This window comes from Bidens hawaiensis, unplaced genomic scaffold (assembly GCF_021521415.1).
Source record: "Bidens hawaiensis isolate Kalapana, Puna unplaced genomic scaffold, B.hawaiensis_p1.1 tig00034578_1, whole genome shotgun sequence".
Taxonomy (NCBI): domain Eukaryota; kingdom Viridiplantae; phylum Streptophyta; class Magnoliopsida; order Asterales; family Asteraceae; genus Bidens; species Bidens hawaiensis.
Genome location: NW_027505325.1, coordinates 144,927 through 158,753, shown reverse-complemented (window position 1 = coordinate 158,753; position 13,827 = coordinate 144,927). Strand labels below are relative to the sequence as shown.

Below are 13,827 nucleotides of genomic sequence, written 5' to 3'. Positions count from 1 at the left end.
TGGCTCACCTGGTAAAAAATCCAAGACCAGAGAATGAACAACCAGACGGAGCCCCAGCCAGTAAAAAGTTCAAAAGAATCTGTGTAGCTGAAGGAGGAAGGCAAGGGCAAAGATCGAGGAAGAGAAGCGCGCAAGTCCAAGGGGATTGGCGCGAGCAACAAGTAATCTTCCCAAGAATCAGAGGAGGCCCGTCTATCAGCAGTCCTCTAGTCATCACTGCACACATCGCTCATTATGAGGTGTCAAAAGTCCTGGTGGACACCGGCAGTGAATCAGACATCATGTATGAGCAATGTTTCAGGAAGTTGGATCCAGCAGACCAAGCAAGGCTCGAAATTGTGAATGCACCAATCTCGGGTGTCTCAAACGAAATTATTCACCCCCTAGGTCAGGTACAATTCGAACTAACTATGGGGGATGAGAAACACAAGCGAGCTGAAATTGTCAACTTCTTGGTCTTGCCCACCACTTCATGTCATAATATGATCTTGGGTAGAGGAACGATTGCCCAATTCAACGCCATACCGTCACCAGCGCACGGCGCGTTGGGGTTCCCAACACCAACAGGAGTAACATTTGTATACCGAGATCATTTGTGCGCAGTAACAAGTATATCTCGAGAAGGGAGAATGAAGCTTCCAATGGCAAACAACGCGCCAGAGGAATGGATTCTCAACCCAAAATTCCCAGAACAAACAATCACAATTGGAGCTATGATATCAGATGACACAAGGGTGAGAATGAAAAGATTGCTCACAACGTATATATCGGTCTTCGCGTGGCAACATTCTGATATGACTGGGGTTCCGCGAGACCTGGCGCAGCATTCTCTCAACACATTCAAGTCTGTAGAACCAATTGCTCAAAAGAAAAGAGTCATGGGAGATGAGAAGGCAAAGGCCATGAATGAGCAAGTATAAGATCTACTGCGCGCAAATATCATCCGCCCAATACGATACCAAACATGGGTAGCCAATCCTGTGATGGTAAAGAAGAGCAATGGGTCATGGAGAATGTGCATTGATTTCAAGGACCTCAACAAAGCGTGTCCAAAAAATTGTTACCCCCTCCCAAACATTGACGCGAAGGTGGACTCTGTGGCGCCATTTAAGCTCAAATGTTTCCTGGATGCCTATAAGGGCTATCACCAAATTCAAATGGCACCACAAGATGAGGACAAGACTGCTTTCAGAACTGACAAGGGTGTTTTCTGTTACACAAAAATGCCCTTTGGTTTGAAGAATGCAGGAGCCACTTACCAAAGATTCATGGATTCAGTTTTCAATGAGCAAATTGGAAGAAACTTAGAAGTCTATGTGGATGATTTGGTGATTAAAAGCAGGGAGGAAAAACAAATGCTCAAAGACATCGAAGAAACCCTTCGGCGCCTAAAGGAAGTAAACATGAAGCTCAACCCGAGCAAATGCACATTTGGCGTAGAAGAGGGGAAATTTCTCGGTATAATGGTCACCAAGGATGGTTTCAAGGTGAACCCAGAGAAGGTGGAGGCTATCCTCGACATGCCCTCGCCATCCACCATGAAGGAAGTTCAAAAGTTGAATGGTAGATTGGTATCAATTAACAGGTTCCTAGCGAACCATGCAAGCAAATCTACCCCATTTGTTAACACATTGAGAAATTGCTTAAAGAAAAGCCAATTCAAGTGGACGACTGAGGCAGAGCAAGCTTTCAGTGAGATAAAAGAATGTCTGATAAATCTGCCTGCGCTCACAGCTCCACTACCTGGCGAAACTCTAACGTTGTACCTGTCAGCAGGAGAGCGCGCCATTGGCGCAGTGTTGTTGGTGGATCGCAAGGGAATCCAAACACCAATCTATTATGTAAGTCGGGTGCTGACAGATCCTGAGACGCGCTACACCATCATAGAAAAGTTAGTTTTATCACTAACACATGCGTCGCGCAAGCTTCATAGATATTTCAATGGTCATCCCATTGAAGTCCTGAATGATTACAACATCCAGCAAGTCTTGAACGTCCCGCGCTCTCAGGAAGGCTGACAAAATGGGCGCTGGAATTAGGGGAGCACACGATCACCTACAAACCTCGTCCAGCAATCAAGGGACAAGTCTTAGCTGATTTCATTGCAGAAATCCCTGAAGGAAAAGTCGAAGAGGCTCAGCGCGAAGTAGACCCTCCGCAAGCCAATAATGAAGAAAATGTTTGGAGATTATTCACTGATGGAGCTTCAAACAACGAAGGGTCCGGCGCAGGCCTCAAACTGGTGGATCCAGAAAATCATGAGTATACTTACGCAATCAGGTTGGATTTCAAGAGCACCAACAATGAAGCTGAGTATGAAGCCCTGCTGGCTGGTCTGCGCATCGCGCACAAGTTCGGAGTTAAAAAGCTAGAGGCTCATGTCGATTCATACTTGGTAGCAGCACAGGTCAATGGCCTTTATGATGTTAAGGAGAACACCATGCCTCTGTATTTAGAGCAGGCGAAGAAACTCACCGAGCAATTAGACTTCTTCAGAATCATACATATTCCGCGCAGTGAAAACAAGTCTGCCGACGCGCTGAGCAAGATGGCATCAACCAGCTTCGATCATTTCGGCAAAGATGTCCGAGTGGAAGTAATGAGCAACCCGTCGGTGGAAGCGAAGTCTGTCCTTGTAATTCATACAACACCTTCATCATGGATAACTCCAATAATGGAATTCTTGAAGGAGGGAAAAGTACCAGACGATCGCGCACAGGCGAGGAAGATAGGACACAAGTCGCAGAACTACGAACTGCTTGATGGTACGTTATATCGACGCTCTTATCTTGGACAGCTCATGAAATGCTTAGACGCCGAGGAAGCAAGCTATGTGATCAGAGAGATACACGAGGGAATCTGTGGAATACATGCTGGCCCGCGCATGGTGGTTGCCAAGGCAATGAACGCAGGTTACTATTGGCCAGGCATGTACTTGGACGCGTTAAAAGAGATCCAAAAATGCAAAGCGTGTCAGAGCTATGCGCCAAACACCATGCGGCCAAAGAACAACTTGATTCCGGTGACCTCCGCGTGGCCTTTCCACAAATGGGCAATTGATATTGTGGGTCCCTTACCACAAGCGCAAGGGCGGTTAAAATTTTTGGTAGTGGCAGTAGATTATTTCACAAAATGGGTTGAAGCCAAGCCACTGGCAAAAATCACAGCCGAAGCAATGAAGCAATTTATTTGGAGCCACATCATATGCCGTTTTGACTTGCCCATGGAAATTGTGAGACAATTCACTGACAAGAAGATATCCAGTTGGCTCAAAGAATTGCGCATCAACCAGGTCTTCACTTCAGTATACCACCCTCAAGGGAATGGCCAAGTGGAACGCGCGAACCAAAGCTTGCTGAATGGGCTGAAGAAAAGGTTGGAGGGAGAATCCCATTCATGGGTCGAGGAGCTACCTAATGTCCTGTGGGCGCACAGGACATTAAGTAAAACCAGCAATGGCGAATCCCCGTTCAGCCTAACCTATGGAACGGAGGCTATGATTCCAGCAGAGATTGGATGCCCATCCTATAGAGTGCTCATGATGAGTAAGACGGATAACGAGCGCGAAAGGAGGTTGGATCTCAACTTACTTGAAGGGCGCAGAGAGGCGGCTATCATCAGTGAAGCCAAATACAAGAAAAAACTAGAAAAATATTACAATCAGTGCGTGAAAGAATGCCACTTCAAGAAGAATGATTTTGTCATTCGGAACAATGAAGCTAGTCGCGCAATACCCCCGGGAAAGATGTCCCCCAACTGGGAGGGACCTTATCAAGTCTCGGAAGAATTGGGAAAAGGCGCATACGCTTTAAAAGATTTGTATGGAAAGAAGATCCCGCGCACATGGAACGCAGCACAGCTTAGAAAATGTTTCATGTAAAAATTGTCAAGTTTGTAATCAAGGCTTTTTAAGCCATCATGAATAATGATACGCGCTATTTTCTCTTAATGTGTGTTCTATTACCTTTTTGCATACATGTTCACACTTCCCTTTATTAATTTTGAGCAATATGACAACATTGTATTGACATCAAACTAAAAATAAAACGAAGTAGAACATACATGCGCGAGCTTAAAGCTCAAACGCGTTAACGAGTTTTAACTCTAAAACGTCAGGGCCTTAGCCCAATAATATGAGCCTTAGCTCAGGGCCTTAGCCCAATAATATAAGCCTTAGCTCAAATTACTCACAACATCCATCCTACATGCTGCGCAGCTAGACCATAAAAATACCTAAGCACAGCTAAGGCAAAGCACATGCCAAAACATAGTTGTTAAGGTCTCAGGTCGAGGTCGCGCATGGGATTATAATGGATATCAGAGTAACACATACTGACACGTAAAGGCTAAAAAACTCATTCATAATTCCTTATAATAAATGCGCGATAACGTCGCGCAAAAGAGGAATAATGAAATGCCAAGGCACGTATCAGCATATTCAGAATATTGCAAAATAACTTGAAATATGACAAGGATTAAGTAAAATAATTTCCTTACAACCTTGTTCAAGTTTCAATGTGCAAGCATATCTTATATTCAACAAACAAACACATGCAATATAAAGAGATGAATTGGGAATGCGCAAGATGCGAATAAGGAAAAAACAAAATTTCATTCCAAAACATAGAAGTTTACAAATTTACAAATGATGAGATAAAAACTACAAAAAAAAAACAAAAAAAAACATGAAGGGCTTTTCAAGTCTCTATATCAATATCAGCCTCTTCATCGTCCTCATCATTACCTCCTCCCTCAGCATCTGGCGCAGCCCGCTCCTCGTCATCTCCAAACTTAACATAATCAAGCTGTTCGTCTTGAATGGAGTCATCTTCTATCACGATAGTGTCAGGAGTAGGTCCTTTGGCCACGCCAGAGCCGCTAGCAGAGGCAGCATTGCCCGCGCCATCATCGCTGCCACCAGTCCCTTCACATTCATCAAGTAATTTCTTTAGCGCGCCAAGATCGGGCTGGTCAGCAAGCGCGGCTATCTGCAAGTCACCAGGAAAAGTATGAGTACAAAAGATTAGGAAAATAAGTCAAAGTAAACTCATTAAGGTTAAAATACCTGCTCAAGGATGGGAATTGGAGTATTCAAGTACTTCTCCCCCACCTCGGCCATGTCAGCGCAGACAGCGTCGAGCTGATAAGGGTAGTCGGATGGATTCTTCTTCAGCATGCCATATTCATAGCCATCCTTAAACCCTTCAGCTCGACCCACCAAGCGCGATGCTGCATTGCAATCCATCACAAGGGTCTGAAACTCGTCTGAGTATTTCATCGCATAAGCGCAACGAGTCACACCCTGTGAAACTAGCCATTGACGATCCTGCGCGAGGGAAGAAACAGACGTCTCAAGAGCAGGAATCTGAGAGTTTAACAACTCAACAGTTTCCTTGGCTTGTTTTAGCTCTTCTTTGTCAGACGCTGCTGCCGCCAAGGCTTCATTCTTTTCCGCTCGCGCAGCATCGAGCTCTTTCTTCAGGCGCGCAACCTCATTCTCTAATAAAGATTTGTCAGTGTTAGCCTGCGCAAGAGTTTGGTCACGCACCTCTGCCTCCAACTCCAGGTCACGCGCCCGGCGCGCGTACTTGGCGGCATCCGCTTCTGCCACCTGCAGCTTCTCCCGCGCAGCTTGCAGCTCATGCCCGCGCTTCACAAAAGCAGCGTTGGCACTTGCCCGGTTCTCGCTAAGTTCCGCTTGGAGTTTCTCAGCCCTCTCTCGGGCATCAGAAAGATTCCAAGCTGAAACCTTAGCCTCTCGCTTGGCCTCCACAAGGGCATCACGCACTTTTATATAATCATTGCGAAGCTCTTGGGAGGCAGCAAAGAACGCAGACCCAGCAAAAAGGTGGTCATTAAGCAAGTCCACGCGAGCGCGGTCCTCTTGAAACCTCCTCTCAGCCGGAGGAACAGAGTGAGCCCAGAAGTCTTCACATACGCCCATGGATTGAAATGAGCTATCTTCAGTGATATTCCAGCTCGGGCGGTATATGTGATCGGCTTCCTGCAAAACACAAAGCAACGCAAAAGCAACGTTTTAGTCATCTAAACACTAATCTGGAAGTCCGCACAGCGGAGCAAAACAAACTTATACCTGCGGAGAGCCGGCAGAAAAGTCAGCGCCAGCCCCACGAGAAGAAGGCTGCACCACGAAATCTCGTGGCGCTACAGGGCTTGCGCGGCCACCATCAGGGCCTTCAGAATTGACCTCCTCATCATCCTCTGTAACAGGTCTTTTCTCCTGCGACTTGGTAAAATCAAAAACAGTCTCACGAGGGCTGCGCGCAGGAGGAGGTGAGGGAGGTCTTGACGCCGTTAGATCAGCGCGTAAAATAGTCTCCTGCTCCTTAGTAATCCCAATGAGAGGAGATTCAGTGCTTGTTGGAGCAGGAGCAGAACTAACGGCGCCGGCGCCGGCGCCAGCAGTGCCACCAGCAGCTTGTGTGCCAGCTATAATTCCTTTGAAAAAACCAACAATGAGAAATGATTCATGACTTGATCTAAAGGAAAAAATCAGAAAATCAAAGCGCAATAAATACCTTGGCGCACCGCCGTCCGCGAATTGAGCATCGCCATGAAGTCCATTTTCCCCCTTTTCGAGGGTAAAACAAGGGACTTCAAAGCAACCTTCGGCGCAGCCTCGGTACCTTGCTGCCCCTGAGGTTGAGCCACCAAAGTCGCCAGCTCTACAAACATTTGAGTGAACAAAGCTTCATTAATAACTCTATCGGAATCACGCTCATAAAACCACAAAATATAAACAAAGTATACCTGTTGAAGATGAAACAGCAGGCGCAGCGCCGCTTCCCTTGTCCGCCGCGCGAAGAGATGAGGTGGCAGCACCATACCTCGTGTGGACGGGAGGATTGCCCATACCTCGAGGCAAAGAAGACGAGGAAAACTTGGAGGTAAATCCCTTGGTTTTCTCATGTCCCTTCGCTTGGGTAGGAGGAAGATTCTGGGCAACAGGGGCATCATTTTTCTTCTGTTTTTTACTGGCCCCTGCGCCACTTTTGCCTTTAGCTTTGCGCTTGAGTTGTGGCGCCTCAGCTGCTTCCTCCTCCACCTCCTCTTCCGCAAGCTCCAACTCATAGTTCTCGAGCGCATCTACAATACGTGCAACAGAAATGTTAACCAAATTTGGTATTCTAAAGGCATAAGCATAAGTACAAAGGCATACCAGGCGCATCGCTGTCAAAGCAAAATTCTAAATCAACAGGGATGAACATATCATCGAAGCGATCGGGGAAAGCAACTTCCCCAGCGCTCAGCGTGACAGAGCCGCCCTCCATATGCTCGTCATAGGCGGCATGGACGTATTCCTTGCTTACTGCATAAAACAAGACAAATGATATCAGCAAAACGAATTATATTCGCGCAGAAATAATGCAATGAGCTAATAACTCACCTAAGCCATCAACATGGACGACAGGCTCAGTCGCGCTATCGGTCCACCTCTTGCTCATACCAACCCCCACCAGCGCCTCCTCGCAAATATTCTTGGCGGGGGATGGTTCAGCAGATAACTTGTTAACCCATGCGCCCGTTGGGTTCTTAAGAACATTCTCATCCGCGGGCGCAGAAGTGATCGAGCGCATGGTCATGCGGATGGGAATCACACCAGCCTTAATATAAAAAAAATTTTCAGCCCAGTCATGAAGGCTTTTGAAGGAAACAGTGCAGCACTTAACCTTCTGACTGCGCGGTATGAATGAGAACCAAGAATCTTGGATTTTTGGCTTGTAAAAATATTGAAAGCGCCGAGGGGTGGGCTCCTCGCGCTGAGCTTTGCACATGAACTCAAAATGAGTCATGCGCACTAGTCCACAAGGATGGACTTGGGATATGTGAATCCAATAAAACTGAAGGAGCGCACCCATAAACCTTGTCATCGGAAGACGAAGGTTACAGTGAGTGAAAAAGTGAGAGTATAAAGAGATATATCCGGTGGGCGGATCTGCCGCCGTTTGCCCGGTCGCCGGGAGCAGACAGCTGTACTCAGGGAGAAAACCCTGAGAGGCGACGAGATTATCGAAGTCAGACTGTTTCAATTTGCAGGGAATCTCATCCCATCTCTTCACCGTTTTGTTCTTCCCCACCTCCTCCGACGAGGCCTCAGCAGCCCGTTTACCCTTGCCGGTCTTCTTCAAAGTGGACATAACCAACGACTTTACACGGCGTTTGCTGGGGGAAATTGTGGTGTCTGGGTTATTAGACATACAATTGTGAATCAAACAGTAGGGTTACTTTAAGCACGGAAATCTGGAAGCAAAGGATAAAGGCTCTTAATCGGAATGAAAATTGAAGAAGAAAGAGCTCTGAAAATAACAATGAAGATGAAGAAAAAACCACTCAAAAGACTTGCTTTTATAGGCCCAGGAGAGAGAAAGAAACATGTAATGATCAGAGTTACGCTCACGCGCCCCCACTCGCAGGTGCAGGCCAACATGAGCGCGACACGTGTTCCTGACACTGTATGAGGAGACATGAAAGGCCACTGTAGCACCTCGAGCACACGAAAAGTCTGACACATAACGTCTCCATCTCTGACGCATGTCAGCACCAACCAACCACGTACATGGACGATTCATTTCAACCAAAAGGATAGAATTTCGCGCAACGCACTTGTGAGAAATGAAAAAGAAAAGATAAACCCTATTAAAAAAGCAAACCATTAAGTCTAATATCTATCTTACCTCGCTCGCGCGAGACAAGACACACATTAGACCGGGGGGGCTTGAAGAGGTATGCACCCGCCTTAACATCGAGCGGGGCGGGTCAACCCACAAGATATAGACAAGAGGCTTGAAATCAGGATGTCATGAAGACGCAAAGCCAAAACCTATGCGCGTGGCGCATATCACATATGCACATGCATATCACATATGCTCACGCATCACATATGCTCACGCATATCATATATGCTCACGCATCACATATGCTCACGCATATCGCATATACTCACGCATCACATATGCTCACGCATCATATATGCTCACGCATATCACATCTGCGCGTAGCGCATATCACATATGCTCACGCATATTACATATGCTTGCGCATATCACATGCTCACGCATATCACATCTGCGCATGAAACATCTGCGCGTGAGAATAAAGAGAAGACCTCGCGCATCCCCAGGATAGGCGCATATCACACATGCACACAATCAACCACGTCCTTATCCAAATCAGGATAAGGACAACCATGATTGTGCTCATCAGACAACCTTCCAGAAGGTATCCCTTAAGGAATAAAGAATATGCTGATGTTGACAGCTGCCAATGAAGGGTGGACAACTCAGCAAAGCCCATTTGCTACCACGTGATTGCACATGGGTCAGGTGAAATACCTTGGTCAGAGAATAATCAATGAAAAAGCACCAGGTGTCCTAAGGACACGTGGCGCGAAGCAATAGGAGGAGGCCAAAAAGGCCCTAATTGGGTCTGAGCCCAATCATTGGAAACCCTAATACTATAAATACCACACCACCTCCATAGTGGGAGGTAAGCAAGAAAATATATTCTAAGTCCTTACTCACTTTCACATTCTCATCATCTTCTCCTACAATATCTTATTCTCACACCGGAGGGTTACCCCAAAGAGGACCCCTCTGTCCCTTTCTGAGGGGTAAGTTCACGGTGCTGCTCATTTTGTAGGTGGAAGAACTCATATTCCGGAAAACCATCGGTGATACAGCACACTCATACCTGAGGAACGTTGATCGTATATAAGTAAGTCGATCCACGCTTCTTCATAATGTAAGGTGGTAGGTTGATTTGATATTAAACAGATCGGTATGTGATGATGCTTCGCTCTATGGACCTCTAAATAGATTATATGTATGGACTTGAAATGCTTGATCGAATTTTGTCGTAGAAATATAAATGATGTGGTGACTCCCAACAGCTTTGGTCTATTCATGAGATACATGTTTTCAAAACACAAACATCCTTGTTCGTTCTTGACTCTTTCCGAATTATCCGAGTGACTAACACATTCAACAAAAAAAAAATTATCCAAGAATTATAAAGTTATATTACCTATATATGAAACTCAAGCTAGAGGTGGCCAATAACCGAACCAAAAACCGGTGAAACCAAACCAAAATTAACCGATAACCGAATTAACCAAAAAGAGATTGTCGGCTCCTTTTCACCCTCGGTTGACCGAAATTAACTGTAACCAAACCATTCATATTTTCATGTATTTCTAGCTTTTTTATACCTTCATTTCATTTAATTTCATGTTCTATACTATTATTTCGTGTATTTATATCATCATTTCGTGCATTTTTAAACAAATCTTTTAGCCCAAATCTGATTTTGGTTTTAACCTAACCAAAAACCAAATAAAATGAACCGAAAACTGAATAATAAATTTAACAAAGACTATTAACCAAACCGTGCACATCGCTAAGCGCTAGCTCGAGCCCAGGTTCGTTTATTAATTAAACCATAACTTGACACAACAATTTATCATTTCAATGAAGTAATAATATCAAGTAGGTCATAACCGGTTACCGGAGTAATCGTACAGCAACAATGGCGTTCTTCAGGTCGGCTATTGCGAGAACCAATCTCGACGCCAAAGCTTCTTCTTATTATGCATCCACCTTCAAAAGGTGTGTTCACGCCATCTCTCAGCCGCCGCCACTCGACAGCTCAGTCACTCGATCCGCCGCGTCGCCGCCGTTAACTTTACCGGAAACCGAGAGGCACGTAGACGGAATCCAATACGGGTTTGGGTCGGGTTTCTATGTTGGAGGTGGGTCTATGGAGCTCATGGCTGTTCCTAAAAAGAAGGTGTCTTACTTAAAACCCTAATTTTACAATTTTTTTTAATTAGGGTTTTAGGGTTTGTTGATTTGATTTAGGGTTTAGGGTTTTGGAATTCATACGATTATTATTATTATTATTATTATTATTATTATTATTATTATTATTTAAATACCAGTTTTAACTTATTGTTCACTAAGATCAAACTTACTACTGTTTTTTAAATTAAATTAAGTTTTGATGAAAAAAAGAAAGTATTTGTTTGGCAATAATCATTGTTATATTGTAAGTTGTATTTAGATTACATTCAAGATTGTATTCTCTTTTCTTTGCCAAGCTGATCGGTATTAAAGATACATGATACTGATCAACTGTGACAAAGAAATAATATCTTGAATGTAATCCAAATACAACCTGGCACATAAAGGACGACAAATGATTAATCCAAATACAGCTATATTTGATTTTAGTGTATCATTTGGATTATGAGTCATGGGCTGAAACTGGGATTTGAATGAAGATGAAGTTAATTGTTTTGATTTACATCCCAGTTTCTCTGCCAGATGATCATGCGTTGCTAAATTGCCACAAAACTCTAAGGGCCCGTTTGGTTTGGGGAATGTTTTGTAAAATAATCGGATTTTGAATTGGAATGGATTCCTTTGAGAATTACTAAAGTGTTTGGTTAGTAATTTTGAGGCTGAATTGGCATTTAAAAACACAAGTTTGCCCTTCTCTTTCAAACGCCTTATCTACATCCCACCTCTTCCGAACCTTTCTTTGACGGCAGCAAATCGTTGTTTATTCATCGGTATTGATTTTCAGTTCCCATGTGTATGACCAGTTTCGATTTATGAAACTTGATTTCGTATCAAAGTTTCATCGGACTTCATGTTTGAGTACAAATTGCATGACTAGATTTGATTCCTGGAACTCGAAATCTGAATATCTGATTGAACATTTTCAAGTCTGGTTTAGTTTTTATTTATAGAATTTCATTTCTGGTCCAACCTTCGTCAATCTTTATGTTCACGTTGATTTGATTCATACTTTAATTTTTTATTTAACAACTTCATGTATTTGTTGATCTTCATGTTGAAGGCCCAATTTAATTTTGTTTTATGGAAATTTTGGACTTTGCTTTCCGGTTAGAATTTGGACTCTGGCTCATATGTATGGATGATATCATCAACCCACCATTCCAACATGACAATTTAGTGGTGGAGCATGAGGGTGTTTTGGTCATCTTTGAGCATTCCGATGGAATCTTTATAATTTCATCACATATAGGAAGGAAAGTGAATTCCATTGATTGTAGGAAAACTTTCCAATTACAATTCCTTAAAATATCAACCAAACACAATTTTAAATGGAATGTTCTCAATTTCCAACTATAATTCCCATGGAATTGATGAACCAAACGGGACCTAAAAGTGATAGCATGTTTGTGCGTGTTTTGAAAGTAATAATCAGAATCAGGAAAATCATCTCTATTTAACGGGTTATGATATATGTTTGGATGTCCTTTTGCTATTCAAAGTTGTAATAGAATGATGATACATGTTTGAATGTTAGGCAAGTAGTAAGCTTTAAAGGACCGATGCATCAAAATGACATTTTTTTAGTATTTGTGAAGCATCGTAATCGATTTAAAGTTTTTAGTGATATTTTTTTGATGATTTCAGACTTCTCCTCACAAACGGGGAATCAGAAATGGACCAAAGGCTCTAAAACCCATTCCCGTCATAATACGTTGCAAGTAAGCTCTCTTTTTCGTGCCTGAAATGTTGCATTTATATGGGTCATACCTAGGTAGTAAACGAGCCAAGCCCAAGCTGAGCTCATTTAACTTGAGAGAGTTTGGGCTTGAGCTTGGGCCGTGAGTAATTTTTCAAGCTTGAGCTTAGCTCGTGAGTAGTTTTCAAGCTTGAGCTTGGCTCATTCCTTATTAAATAATTATTTATATATTTTCTATGTATTTTTATCTATTTATAATTATAAACTTTTTATGTAATATTATATTTAATTACTTTTATATTAACTTATATAGAATAATTATTATTATATAAAATATAACTATATATTTAGTAGATTGTATAAAAATTATATAAATAAAATGCTCATTTAGGCTATTGATCTAGCTTGGGCTTGATATGTGAGGCTCAGGCTCGAGCTCGTGTAAGCTCAGCTCGATTCGAGTGTTTTAGCGAGCTGATCTCGAGTAGTTCACGAGCGGCTTGGCTCGTTTACATTCCTAGTTATACCTAAATGAATAAAAAGTTGCAAAGTGTTTATGCCCATTTTTTTCCTTATTATCAGATGATCGTAAACTGTCAGCAATTAATTCAGTTTCTGAATCGTGCATGGTGTTGTTGCAGGGTTTGCGGTCGAGTCAAACTACCTCATTTTTTCTGCTGCAGTGGGCTTAGGGACACAGACACACCCAATGGTTCAAACAGTTAGTTCACCACAGGTAAGTAGAAATTGGTTATCTGAACCATCATGGATCATGAAAGATTGCAATCTGTCACCTCATGGTCTATTACGTTTTTAGGAAGGCAAGTATTTGGTACCAATAATGTACGCATGTCATTCGACTATTCAGTGATCTTTATGTTTAATTTGCTGAATCACTTTTGTTCCAAAATTTTTAATTTCAGTTAATTTTGGTCGTTTATATTTTCTTATGGTTTCAGATTTTCCAAGAGTTCATTATATATGCTTGTGATTATAGTTACTTTATTCTGACTGGTTTGATTCTAGATTAGTATGCTCTCGTATGTGTCTTACACACCACACACACATAAGTTTGTTGTCTTTCATCGCCTTTTCTGAAACTTAAAAATTTCTGTATTATAGAATCTACTATACCCATAAGTTTGTTGTCTTTCATGGAGGGATTTGTGAAGTCCTCTTGATAATGCTTGCCCGGGTTAGAAACAAACGCGTTTTATAAATGTATTTCTGTACAATAAATTAGGAGGTCAATTTTGTATTAGTTGACTAACGACGCTACTTACGGTTAACTGTGGTTTAGTTCATGTGTAA

The 13,827-nt window shown here is 42.9% G+C and overlaps 1 protein-coding gene across 2 annotated transcripts; it reads left to right on the top strand.

The window, feature by feature from the left end:
• The first annotated feature begins 10,615 nt into the window (after positions 1 to 10,615).
• On the top strand, positions 10,616 to 13,527 carry LOC143612399 (uncharacterized). Of its 2 annotated transcripts, XM_077086392.1 has the most exons (4): positions 10,651 to 10,806; positions 12,465 to 12,538; positions 13,158 to 13,256; positions 13,343 to 13,527. In XM_077086392.1, exons 1-3 carry the CDS (start codon positions 10,777 to 10,779, stop codon positions 13,240 to 13,242), a joined length of 189 nt encoding a protein of 62 aa, XP_076942507.1. In that variant the 5' UTR covers positions 10,651 to 10,776; the 3' UTR covers positions 13,243 to 13,256; positions 13,343 to 13,527. The 2 variants fall into 2 exon arrangements, with proteins under 2 accessions (XP_076942508.1, XP_076942507.1); XM_077086393.1 differs by lacking the exon at positions 13,343 to 13,527 and having other exon boundaries at positions 10,616 to 10,806; positions 13,158 to 13,334.
• The last annotated feature ends 300 nt before the right edge of the window (positions 13,528 to 13,827 follow it).